This window comes from Tarenaya hassleriana, unplaced genomic scaffold (assembly GCF_000463585.1).
Source record: "Tarenaya hassleriana unplaced genomic scaffold, ASM46358v1 Cleome22, whole genome shotgun sequence".
NCBI classification, from domain to species: Eukaryota; Viridiplantae; Streptophyta; class Magnoliopsida; order Brassicales; family Cleomaceae; genus Tarenaya; species Tarenaya hassleriana.
The window spans coordinates 1,191,349-1,204,007 of NW_010965541.1; the positions used below are offsets into that span (position 1 = coordinate 1,191,349).

At 33.3% G+C, this 12,659-nt stretch overlaps 4 protein-coding genes across 6 annotated transcripts in view; 2 read left to right on the top strand and 2 right to left on the bottom strand.

The window, feature by feature from the left end:
• Window positions 1-160, bottom strand: part of LOC104814953 (UNC93-like protein 1) — a 2,595-nt gene extending 2,435 nt beyond the window's left edge. For both annotated transcript variants that reach the window (XM_010543210.2, XM_010543209.2), the window contains exon 1: window positions 28-160. The gene's annotated coding sequence lies outside the window, so the exon portion shown is untranslated. The remainder of the gene's footprint in view (window positions 1-27) is intronic.
• A 533-nt stretch (window positions 161-693) lies between these two features.
• LOC104814955 lies at window positions 694-4,733 on the bottom strand. The gene is made up of 2 exons (XM_010543211.2): window positions 4,485-4,733; window positions 694-1,462 (listed from the first exon to the last, which is right to left on the bottom strand). The coding sequence occupies exons 1-2, from the start codon at window positions 4,644-4,646 to the stop codon at window positions 881-883; spliced, it is 744 nt and encodes a 247-aa protein (XP_010541513.1). The 5' UTR covers window positions 4,647-4,733; the 3' UTR covers window positions 694-880.
• Window positions 4,734-9,019: 4,286 nt separating this feature from the next.
• LOC104814957 lies at window positions 9,020-10,689 on the top strand. Of its 2 annotated transcripts, none has more exons than XM_010543214.1 (2): window positions 9,020-9,127; window positions 9,671-10,689. In XM_010543214.1, exon 2 carries the CDS (start codon window positions 9,730-9,732, stop codon window positions 10,168-10,170), a length of 441 nt encoding a protein of 146 aa, XP_010541516.1. In that variant the 5' UTR covers window positions 9,020-9,127; window positions 9,671-9,729; the 3' UTR covers window positions 10,171-10,689. The 2 variants fall into 2 exon arrangements, with proteins under 2 accessions (XP_010541516.1, XP_010541517.1); XM_010543215.2 differs by having other exon boundaries at window positions 9,059-9,123; window positions 9,671-10,566.
• A 519-nt stretch (window positions 10,690-11,208) lies between these two features.
• Window positions 11,209-12,659, top strand: part of LOC104814956 (pathogenesis-related protein 5) — a 3,041-nt gene continuing 1,590 nt past the window's right edge. Inside the window, exon 1 of the mRNA XM_019202696.1 lies at window positions 11,209-12,659. Within this exon, the coding sequence (XP_019058241.1) occupies window positions 12,235-12,659 (425 nt within the window). The 5' untranslated portion in view covers window positions 11,209-12,234.

Genomic DNA, 12,659 nt, shown 5'->3' on the forward strand with positions numbered 1-12,659 from the left:
GAGAGAGAGAGAGAGAGAGAGACTTACATGAGTTCTGAGCAGCCGGCGAGCGGAGGAGGAAATCGAAACGAAATCCGGCGACGAACGAGATGACGGCCGGCGACAGAGATGCAGAAGGCAGTAGAAGCAGCGAGACAGAGCTCAGAGAGGAGATTGTGGCTAACCCTCATTTTTAATTTTAATTTCGGTTTACTTGGTTAACCGAAATTAATCGGTTATTTACCCGAACCGAATCGACCCGATCGGTTATGAGATTAGAGCAACCAATCAGTTATTTCAAGCATAACCGATCCAAACCGAAAATCGTTTAATCGGATCGGTTCAGATAAAACCCGATTTAACGGATCCGATTGCGCATGCCTAGCTGCGCTCTCCAAATTCACAACAAATATATTTTTTTTGACAAAATAATGAAAATTAAATAAAAATAATTAGACAGTAATAAAAATAATTATAAATATTATAATACATATATATATATGCATATGTATATGTATATATATACATATGTATGCATATATATTTATTCTGTTAAAAATTTGATCGGATATTCGAATGATAAAAGATTCCAACTTTTGATTTTGCCAAAACAAATTTCCACTTTTATCCAATATTTTTCCGGGGTGGGCCACCACAAGCACAAGAACATTCCTCGTACATTTTGTCACTTTGTGAAAGCAAAGGCTCATGAACTCGACAGCAGTTTAATGTTACATCAAAAGAGAAAAGACAGAGTTTGTAGTCAGCAGCTTATGCTTCAAACGGTTCAACTATCATTGAACCTTAAAATCATTACATTGTAAGACCAGGAAAAAAAAAACCTAAGACATGTCCGTGAAAAAAAAAACTCCAATGAACCATTTCATTAGTTTTACATCCGTTAGACAATCTCAGCTTCTAATCTCTTGCTCTCCTCATTGTCCAAAACCCCGATGCCTTTGTACTCGAAAGCGATATCGAGAAAATACAACAAGAAGACGAGAACGAAGCAGCAGCAGAACATCGGGATGGGGCCGAAGATCCACAGGAACAGCGGGAACGAGAAGTAGAATGCCCGTAACCCGAGCGACCAGAAATAGCTCCCTCGGTTCACGGTCGAAGAAACATAGTCTAGGGTTATGACGCTGTGAGGGTGGCTGTCGACGGGTTTGGACAAGGACATCGAAGTCATGTGTTTGAAGGGGACGTTGATGAGGACGCTGGCGTGGCTGTAGTAACGGATGGACTGAACGTTGAGGAGGAAGGCTACGAGGAAGCATACGAGGATGGCGAAGAACTTGACCGAGAATGCTCGGTCGCTCTTGTCCCCGAACACGTTCCAACCCGAACGCACGCCCGACGCGCTCGTCATTAAGACAGCGATTAGCGAACTCAACGTTATGGCTGTCGTTGCCAAAAGGGTCGAAGCCATTATGTTGTTTCTAAGTGTTTGCACTGCCAAAACACCGTTCCTGGACACGTCCTTCGATCAAAAACCCCAAAATAACACAAAAATCTATTAGAGATCAATATGTTCTATAATACCTTGTAATAAAATTATACATATATACGGACTTTGTAGTTAGGGCAAAGATTTGGTAAGCTTGCGCATTATAAAAAAAAATATTATACATATATTCTCAAAGTCAAAGGTTATTCACAAAATACTTCCCGTGAAATTATTCTACAACTTAATTTGTTTCATTAGAGAAATCATATTAAAGGCATCAAAATGTTAGCAAAAGAAATGCAACCAAATTCACACACGCCATTCATTACGATCTATATATATATATATACACGCAAAAGCTATATTTAGTGCATTAGAATGAAATATCGAATTCATCCTTTGCATCAAGAGAGGAACACATGGCGGTGAATAGAGAGACATACACGCTTTCATGCATCAGCATGTGAGAGAATATATATATATATATATATATATATATATATATATATTGCGTAGATTCTCTGCTTCCTCATCGTTTTCCAATACCACAGGAACGATAAAAAAACCTTTTCTGGGTTATTTTTATAGGAAGGCCAATTTGCATATATTAACAAAAAAAAAAGTGACAGGGACTCAGTCATAAATTTTGGCAAAGTTCATTACCATTAGCATTAGTTATACAATAAAATAAATTTAAATTTATAAAAATATCTCTTATTATTAGTATTACTATTAATTGTACATAATTATAAAAAGAATATAATAAATTTAAATTTATAAAAATATCTTTTCAAGTCAGACATTTATTTCTTTTGAAAATATTAAATATTTTAAATATAATTAATAGTTATTATTATTATTATTCTTAAAGAAATAAATATAAAATATAAAAATTAATTAACACTTCAAAATTTATTTTTATTATTACCTTATTATTAATTCAAAATTAAATTTAATTATTTTTTAATAAATTTCATAATTCTCAAAATATATTAATAATAAAGTGTTGAATGGGAAGTGGTTTTCGGAGTTTTTGAATTTCAAAAAGTGAAAAACTGACAATCAAGTTTTTTGAAATTTAGTTTTCCTAAAAACCCGAAAATCTACTTTATAAACAAAATCAACTAAAAATTAAAAGCTATTTTTTTTAGATTTATAAACTTTCAGAATCCAAAAGCCAAAAACTAAAAACTAAAATCTAAAAACAAAAAACTAAAGCCAAAAACCCAAAATAAAAACCAGTAACATTCAAAGCCTAAGGTGTTGAATGAATGAGGTTTTTATTTTGAGTTTTTGGATTTAGTTTTTGGTTTTTAGATTTTAGTTTTTAGTTTTTGGCTTTTGGTTTTTATAGATTTGTAAATCCAAAAAAATATAGCTTTTAGTTTTTAGTTCAATTTTTTCCATAAAGTGGTTTTTCTAGTTTTTAAGAAAACCAAATTTAAAAAAACTTGATTGTCAGTTTTTTCACTTTTTGAAATCCAAAAACTTGATTGACAATTTTTGAGTTTTTAAAATCTAAAAACTCTCAAAACCCTTAGCCATTCAACACTTAGACCTTGAATGGTGGGAGTTTTTGGAGTTTTTAGAATCCAAAAACAAAAAAAAACATCATTCAAGTTTTTACAAAATTACTTTTCCTAAAAACTTGGAAAGCCATTTTAGTGAAAAAATCAATGAAAAACCAAAAACTACTTTTTTTGAGTTTTCAAATATTATAAAAGCCAAAAGTCAAAAACCAAAAACTAAAAACCAAAATCCAAAAACTAAAACCAAAAACCCAAAATAAAAGCCATCTCCATTCAAGGCCTTAAATGTCTTGACTTAGGAGTTTCCCCAGTTTTTAGAGAATAAAAAACCAAAAAATTTCCAAGTCAAGTTTTTCTTATTTTATTTTTCCTAAAAAACCGCTAAGCCAATTTTTTAGAAAAACTACATAAAAGGTAAAAACTAATATTTTGTAGATTTTAGAGATTTGTTAGTAAATTAATATCCATCATTTTAAAAATAATTTCACATTATAACTATATCTATATAAACACATATTCTTACCATTTTTGCTATAATTCATATTTGAAAAAAGTTTTATAAAAAAAAACAAAATTTGAGGTAAATTCAAAATCTATTATTCAAAATATATATTGTAGTCATCTTATATCTATAGTTATACATATATATATAGATATACATGTTAATGTTGAATATATATATATATATATATATGTATATATATATTGAAGCATTATAAATACAATATATATGTATTTGAACAATAAAAACCATTTTTGGTAATTTCAAAATATAAAATCTAAAATCAAAAGCTAAAATATTATTTTTACCAATCAAGTTTTTTAAACCAAAAATTAAAAATTAAAAACCAAAAACCAAAAAACTAAAACAAACAATCCAAAATAAAAACTACTCTCATTCAATCCCAAATTAAAATTTTATTTTAAAATACTGAAAAACGGGTTAGATTTATCACAGAAACTCTAAATTTATAGATTCAAAATATATTATAATTTTTTTTTATTATCCTTACATAACTTTTTATATAAATTAATAATTTTATTATATAAATTTTAATTTTTGTTAATTATATTTTATAAAATAAACATTGCCCAAAAAAAAATTGATACCGATCTGAAATGAATAACATATATATGTACACAGATCTGTCATATACACTCGCGTGTATGTACGCGGGAGACATGCTGAAAATTTTGATAGAATTTTATTTGATTTTCCTGGATATTAATTCCGTAAATCGTATACACGATTTCATAAAACACGCATCGAGTCAGTGTGTGTGTGCATAGATAACTCGGTAATCACCGTCTCTCTAACTCGAAAGATAGCTGAAACGTGAATCTTTAGGGTTATTTTTCCGGGAAAATCCGTACTTTCCTGGAAAATAACCACGCATGCATACATAGATCCATATCGCAATTCGTCTGATACCCATTAGAGGAATCGAAATCGTGTATAGATAGATTCATATAGCATATACAAAGGCGTGTATATATATATATATGTGTGTGTGTGATGATAGTACCTCCATCATGGCTCGGACCCAGAGGCGGCGATTGATGGCGTTGAGGCCGACAACGGTGGAGGAAGGACGGCGAACGATGCGGCGGAGAAGCCATAGATGATACGCCACCATCATCACCATCCCCAATGGGACCATAGTGTAATCCAGAATCTTCATCTCCATTGTTATCTCTCTCTGATCGGAACAAGGAAACAGAAAATAAAAAAAATCCCAGAGAAAGAGGAGAAAAAAAAAAGAGGAAGAACCCAAATGAAGCACGGGTGTTACGTGGACCCTTCCGTATCTGATAACCCCTCTCCGGATTCTCGGATCCTTCCGCTGATGAACGTGTGTGTATATGTATATTTATAAGCACGCTCGCACGTGCATATGTATCGACACACCTCCACGCGTGTGTATAAGACGGCTATCGGCTATATTTTTTTCTCCTCATAAATACGCCATATTTTTTGTATCATATAAACACTTCTAGCTCTAATTTGCTATTTGATTCATTTATATCAATTATAAATATCCAGTTTTTAAATTGCTTAATAAATATTTTAATTCGTATCAAATAGATACCAAATGGATAATATAGTGAATGGATAATTGCATTTATTTATGCCAAATAGATACCATATTGGTATCCATTTAGTATAAATTGACCAAATTTTCATATTTTTTAATTTATTAAATAAAAGAGATATTTATGTGTTATATTTAGATAAATTCTGTTATTTTTATGAAAATTTTCCTTTTTTATATCGGTAGTATTGCTAAATTTCTGAATAGTCAAATACGACCGTCAAACTATTACACCGAGTCAATTTAAAATTCATTCATACATATATAAGGGGCGAGTTAAAAAAGATATATGATAACGTTTTTTAAAACATTACAATTATATAATGCAAAAAAATGATAATTTAAATATAAATTATCCTATTCAAATAAGTGACAGGGAAAAAACTAAAATATAATGTCTTTTTTTTAAAAAAAAATTAACTCATACGAATTAAGTTAAAATTCGAAACGTGCAATGTGTGAAATCGATAATATAAATATATATATATTTTTCTGTAAAAGGGGAAGAAAGTGAAGCACGATAGCAGTGGACAGCTTTTAGCCACATCGGCACGGCCCACTAAAAGGCCCACCTACTCCCTCTCACGATAGCCTTTATTGCTCATCTGACGTGGCGTCCGAATATTCCTTTTTTTTTTTTATAAAACAAAGCCAAGGATCCTTTTTTTTTTTTTAATTATCAGTGAGTCTATGTGCCAATTACCATTTATATAAAAAAATGTTACAAGTGGGACGACAATAGCAACCTTTGGTGGTACGATATTGAATGCCATTTAGTTGGGTTTTTATCAAAAATACCCCTATTATGCTACAAAGACGTCACATTATACCCCTACAAAAATTTAAAAAAAAAAACTTTAAAATATACCTTTATAATTATGTTATTCCCAAAATATCCATTGGTGTGGGTCCCAATGATAGAAACATTAATGAGAAGAGAGAGAGAAAAGTAGTTTTCGATTTCCTAAGAAAAAATTTAAATATTTTAAAATTTTTAAAACTCCATCCATCACAAAAAATAAATATTTTCGCGTGAATTTTAAAAATTTTCGGTGTGACCAGTGTGACAAGTGTAACCAATATGACTAGTGTGACCAAAACTAAAATTTGAACGGTGTGACCAATGTGACCAATGTGACTAGTGTGACCAATGTGACTAGTGTGACCAATATGACCAATATGACTAGTGTGACCAAAACTAAATTTTGAACGGTGTGACCAGGGTGACTAGTGTGACCAGTGTGACCAAAATTAAATTTTAAACGGTGTAACCAATGTGACGTACATTTGTTTTCGTTGTCAATCCGTTTCATTATCGCTCCGAACATTTATTTGAAATTAAATATGCGCCTCTTGCATATTCTTCGACAGATTTGCTTTGCTATCTCATTTTCATAAAAAAAAACCACACGATTCACTCTAACAATCATAAAACTCAAACCCAAACACACAAAGTTTATGCATCGAACCAATCTCTTGTATTAATGAATTTACCTTCAGTTCTTGTCATTTGTTCTGTCTTAGACCGATTCAAGAAGAAGATATGAGGTCGTCGGTGAAGATATGCTCAACGAAATAACCATTTTTTATTTGTTTTTCTATGTATAAAAATGAAATGAAAAGGGAGAAAATGGAATAGTTGAGAGAAAGATAAGAGTGGAAAGAGAAAGTTAAAAAAAAATGAAGAGTTGTCAAAGAATGAAAACGAGAGAGATGAATTCAAAATGAAGAGAGGAGTATCACGTTACTTTTGTGAGAAGGTTAATTATATCTTTTGTTTTTTTTTATTTTTTTTCCAAAAATTTAAGGTTTTGAAGGGTATACCATGAAGTCTTTGTAGCAAAGTAAGAGTATTTTTGCTATATTGCCCATTTAGTTTATATAAAAAAACATTCTGAACCTATCCAACAACGTAGCTAGAGTATCAAACGAACCAATTCGGCTCGACTTGGCTCGGATCGACTCGTGATGAACATACTCGTTTCAGATTTAATTTGTCAGACTCGTTTTTTAACGAACTATAAAATTTTGACTCAATTTGGTTTGCCAATTTTTCGAATAAAACGAATCAATTCACGAAATAGAAATAAATATTATATTTTTATTTATATTATTAAAAATATCAATCAAACAACATTGTAATATAATTTTAAATATTAAACATAAGATAAATTATCTGTACAATTAATAAAAATTAAATTAAGTATAATTTTTTTTATAAAATATAAAAAAGTAAAATATCATTTTTTTTAAATATATCACGAGTACTCGTGAGTTTGACGAACTAGTTCGTCGAGTTACGAGCTTTTGGTGAACTAGTTCGTTAGACTCGTTTGCAAACGTGTTTTAAAAAATATTAGTTCACCTCGTCTCGTGACGAACTCGTTTTGACATCCTAAACATAATCCAACAAGTGGAGAGATCGTTCAAAAAAAAATAGTGGTATGATATTGTATGCTATTTTTGAATCATGTTCATGTATGAACATATTTTATGTATAGCAAGAATAATCTGAATGACAATGCATTGAAAAAAAAAAAACAATCAACTTCTTCTGTCCAAAACACTTAATCCAAATATAAATTTTACAACATAAATTCAAGCATTATTCAAACGTAATATATTCTTTTTAATGCGAATTTTTTTTAACTGCTCATGTCGTCAATACGTGAAGACGTGATATGCCATGTCATCATGTCGATGAACAAAAATTCCTCTGATTTCATGTCGTTAACGTCTATTATGAGAGTTGATATTTTGAGATTTTCTCTTAAATTAATGAAACCTTATAAAAAAAATTGGAGAAAACAACATTTTTATTAATATGTCATGATCCTATACAAGTTTTTTATTTGACATAAAGCTACGTCTAAACTAAAAATTTACCATATATATATAAATATATAGGCGTATTACCCAATAGTTGGTGATCCAGTGATTGAGAGGTGACAAGTGGAGAAGAATGTAATTTCTAGATTAAAATAGTCCATATACAAAGACTGGTCTCGAATCTAAGGTGGATATAATCGGGTCGAAAACGTGAAGAACCATCCTGGTTATAAAAAAAGAATATATAAACGTATTACGTGTATATATATATAAATATGTATGTATATATCTATATATATTTTTATTTTATTTTTATTTTTATTTAATATGTCATACACATCACAAAAAGTTATATATGTATACATCGGCATCTCAATTCAACATATTTATATTTATATTTATATAAGTGTGGAAAATGTTGTTTTGTAAAACAATTATTAAAAATATTTCGAGGAATAATGGGAAAAAGAGTGAGTGTGAAGGAGCAAGGAAGGCGGGTGAACTTAGGTGGGCCAAAGTCATCGCTCTCTCTTCCCAACTTTACGGCCTTCTTACCGTTTCCTCCTTTGACTTTTTTGCCCTTTTTTCCGGAATATTATTTTGGTAAAATTATTTTTATTTCTTTTTTTTGGTATGAAATTATTTTTATTTCTTGATTGATACCGTGTATTTGAAAGAAATTAACATTTAGCTGTTGTATAATAAGACTAGGCAAGGATTGAATTTGAGTCTTTGCGATAATACATGGACAACATCAAAATAAATTTATATATCTAGTGAATGTTATATTGTTATTGAGATTTCAAATATATTGAAATATTTTCTACGCAAAATAGTTGAAGTATATATATATATATATTAAATTATATAGTATTTTTCCTTCGTTTTTTGTAGATTTAAGTTCACAACAATAAATAAATATCTGTCCACACCTTATTTATAGCAGAAAATAAAATAAATAGGTAAAATAATCGCTGGAATAGTTTGCCCATCAAGTACCGGACGTAAGAGAAAATAAATAGAAAGGAATTAAAAATTCATAAAAAGGAGATGAGGTGGGACCCATAAAGCGGGATCGTTTACTAACGGAGTCAGATCCTATCCGTTACAAGACAGTGCGAGTCTCATCTATAAATACTTTCATCTTCTCTTTCCCCCACTTTGTTCTTCTTCTCTGTTTTCTTCGCCGGAGTCCGAATTTAGGGTTTCTCTGCCGCCGTCCCCGCCGCTGCATCTTCTCGCTGTAGGTATGTTTCTCTTTCTCTCTCTCATACACACTATGAATTCGATTCTGATGTCTTAATTTTCCCGGATAATCTTCTCCTTTCTTGTCCGTTTCGCTTCATTCTCCGATGTTCTTGTCATGGGATCTCTTAGCTATGTAATGATACGCAATCAGCTGTTTTTTTTTTGCTACGATTCGGTCTAGTCGTCAGGTTTGGTGGAATTTCTCATTTTGGATGTGCGGAATCTGTGTATTAGTCGCTTATCTGTGTCGTCGATGTCGCTGAGTATTCTTAATGTGACGGACTGTACGAGGCATCTTCGATCTCTAGCATAGCATGTCTTGGGGTCTATGTGAATTCGTTTTCATTTATTTTTTTAAAGTCAATGCCTTCCTCTATCCGTGTGAGTGTCATTTATGTGATTTTGGAAAGGCGTTGCTGGAGATCTGGGAGATTATCGAAACTGTGGAATTGTATTGCTAGATGTGGAACAATCTGTGTTACGCGTGTCTCCTTCCCTTGCGATGATATTGATCGTTTCTTCGGCTTTCTTGGGTCCTGCAGAGTGAAGGCCTTTCGGAGGTTTCAGATCAAAGGCAATTACTTGTTTGTTCGGAGAAAAGATGGAGGTATTTGGAAAATCCCCTGTGGTTGGCTCTGCAAACGTTATTTACTTGTCTGCCATTCTGGGTCGAGCTGGATCCATCCCGGGTCACAAATGTGACTGGAAATGTGAGAATGAGAATGTTTGTGGGAATATGTATCGCTGCAAACTAACAGGGCTGACTCATGTCTGCGACAAGAATTGCAACCAGCGAATTCTGTATGATAACCATAGCTCATTGTGCCGAGCCAGTGGCCGAATTTTCCCTCTCTCGCCAGCTGAAGAGCAGGCAGTTAAAGGGATTCGGAGGAAGCTGGATGTCGAGAGTCACCCCTCTGAGAGCTGCTCATTTAAGCGTCGTCGACATGATGCACAGTTCCATTCTTCTCCTTTCGAGAGGTCATTTTCTGCGGCCAGTCCGATTTGCAGCCAGGCTGGAGATGGAATGGACATGAGCTAGATTTATGTTGATTTGCTTTACATCAGAGAGGCTCTTCCTTACCATGCAGAATAACTTCCTCTCTCTTTTTTTAGAGACATTATGTGACTGCTCTAACAGGGGTTGTAGTATCCTGCCTGTCTGAAGGAGTGTTTTATGCTAGTGTTGTCGAACTTTATGTCGTAGTTATGTAGGGTGGACATATTATCTTTATCATTCTGCTACTTAATTTCGGACATTTCTGTTATCATGTTAGGTAAAGTAGAATAACAAATTCTATCTTGCTACTGTTGCCTCCTGATGTTAGGAAGTGTTATATATTGTTTGGGTCAGCCTCGGTTGTTTGTAACCTAGCATTATGCAGTGCTGGCAAACCTATTGGTTATCCTGTAAGTGTGGTGCTACAGTTCTTGTTGACATTGATAACGACTGCAGCGTAGTTCATATCAGGTTCTTCAAGGTGAAGGATCTTGGTTTGTAATCGTGTAGATCAAATCAAATCCTCTTGATTCATTGAGATGGAAACTTGATCCTGTCTTATTTCTGTGCCATATTTCCTTGATTGAAGAGTACAAGATGTCCTGAAAATGTTTTATGTTTGTGCAGGTTTCAAATTGTTGCTATTCAGGGAGAGTTTTATTATGCTTCTTAACTATATATTCCGGAATGAGGAGTAAAGCTAACTATTAGTTTAAATCTTTCTTTGTAGGTCCGCTCGTGCTCAGGCTACTGTGTGCCCTTGTGTATTCTCTCAGCATACAAAGATGTTCCAGAAACTGAGTGGAAGCGCGGTAACTGCTAACTGACTACCCCATGGGGGCGCAGTTAGCAAAAAATGCTCATACCATCAGCACCTCATCGTAATTTATGTCAGAATAGTTCTTTTACTTCGCTTCTTTGGTTAATTGTAGTCTCTGCTACTGACACTTTTTTTTACTTTTCTTTATATTCATTTTCTCTGATACATTCTGACAATTTTTTGGTACAATGAATGATTGTAGGTCATTAATTAACTCAATGGCAGAATCGGGATCCTGGTATGTAACCCTGTACTGATCTTTGCTTGTTATTCATTATATAAGAGGCTATGTTCTATCTCTGTTTGTCCCTTTTTCTTCTGGGACCAGATGTGAATATGGGAAATAGTTTATCTTGGTATGCTTTATGTGAAGGCACCATGATTGTGATTTTTGGTGTCTGTGGTTTTGATTTAAGATGCAGAAGTTTGGTAATTTGATTATGAGCCATTCGATCAATTGGTCTTAGCTGCGTGAATGATAGGCAAGAGACGGTCCAAGTTGGTTGTAGATCTAGGATATAAAAATTGTTTTTTTTCCTATTAGATGGGAAATGTTTGCTTCTTAGTTGTTAAAGGTTGGCAAGAAAATCTGACGTGGATTTGAACGGATGAATTCAGTATATCTGAGAGAAAGGTGAAAGGTATATGCGATGGTTGATGTGTTTAGATTTCCTGAGATCTTTGACGATTCTGAATAAAAAGTAAGGAACGTATCTCTGACTTACATATGACTGTTCCCCTACGATACGGTACGGCTGCAGGAAGCTATTCACTAATAATAAATTAATAATAATATTAATAAATAACTATAAAGAGTATATCTCATTTACAAGTTATATATATATACAGAGAGGGAGAGGGGGAGGGAGAGAGATGAATCAGGATGATAGTTGTAATGATAGGATAAGATATAAAATATGTTTGAGACTTTTCTTTGCAAATTGTTTTATGCATCTATATAAAGTATAGATTCTTTTCATATAAATCAAATTAGATTGTCTTTATCAAATTAAGAAAAAGAAAGGGAAGCAAGGGAAAGGATTCCCTGTGGGAGAAGCCTCTGCTCTGAAAGGGAAAACAAAACCCCAAATTATTGTATTGCGGCTTAGAGGCTATCTAAAGCAACTTCATCCCTTCAATTTTGAATCCTTCCCCCCCCAACATTTTTGTATAAACTTCGGTCCTATCCCCAGGGACTCTAACCTAAACCTATTTCCTGAATCCTGAAACCCTAAAAACACCTAAACATTAGAATACTAGATTTTGTCTTTCTATCTCATTGGGTTATGGGAAGATCATCAATTATCCTCGTTTATGTCTCTTTGATGTTCGCTGTTTCTTATTCGTCCACGTTCCTCATTTCCAATAATTGCCCTTACACTATATGGCCAGGCACTCTTGCAGGTTCAGGTACACAGCAGCTACCCACAACAGGGTTCAAGCTCGACGTGGGACAGTCCGTGAGGATTCCTTCGGTTCCGGGCTGGTCAGGCCGGATATGGGGTAGGACTGGCTGCAACTTCGATACCTCTGGTGTCGGGAAGTGTCTGACTGGAGATTGTGGTGGGAGATTGGAGTGTGATGGGAATGGCGCGACTCCGCCAGCATCACTTTTTGAGATCACACTCGGGGGATATGGCGACAAAGATTTCTACGATGTCAGCCTCGTCGATGGGTACAACCTTCCCATGGTGGCTCTTCCGACACGTGG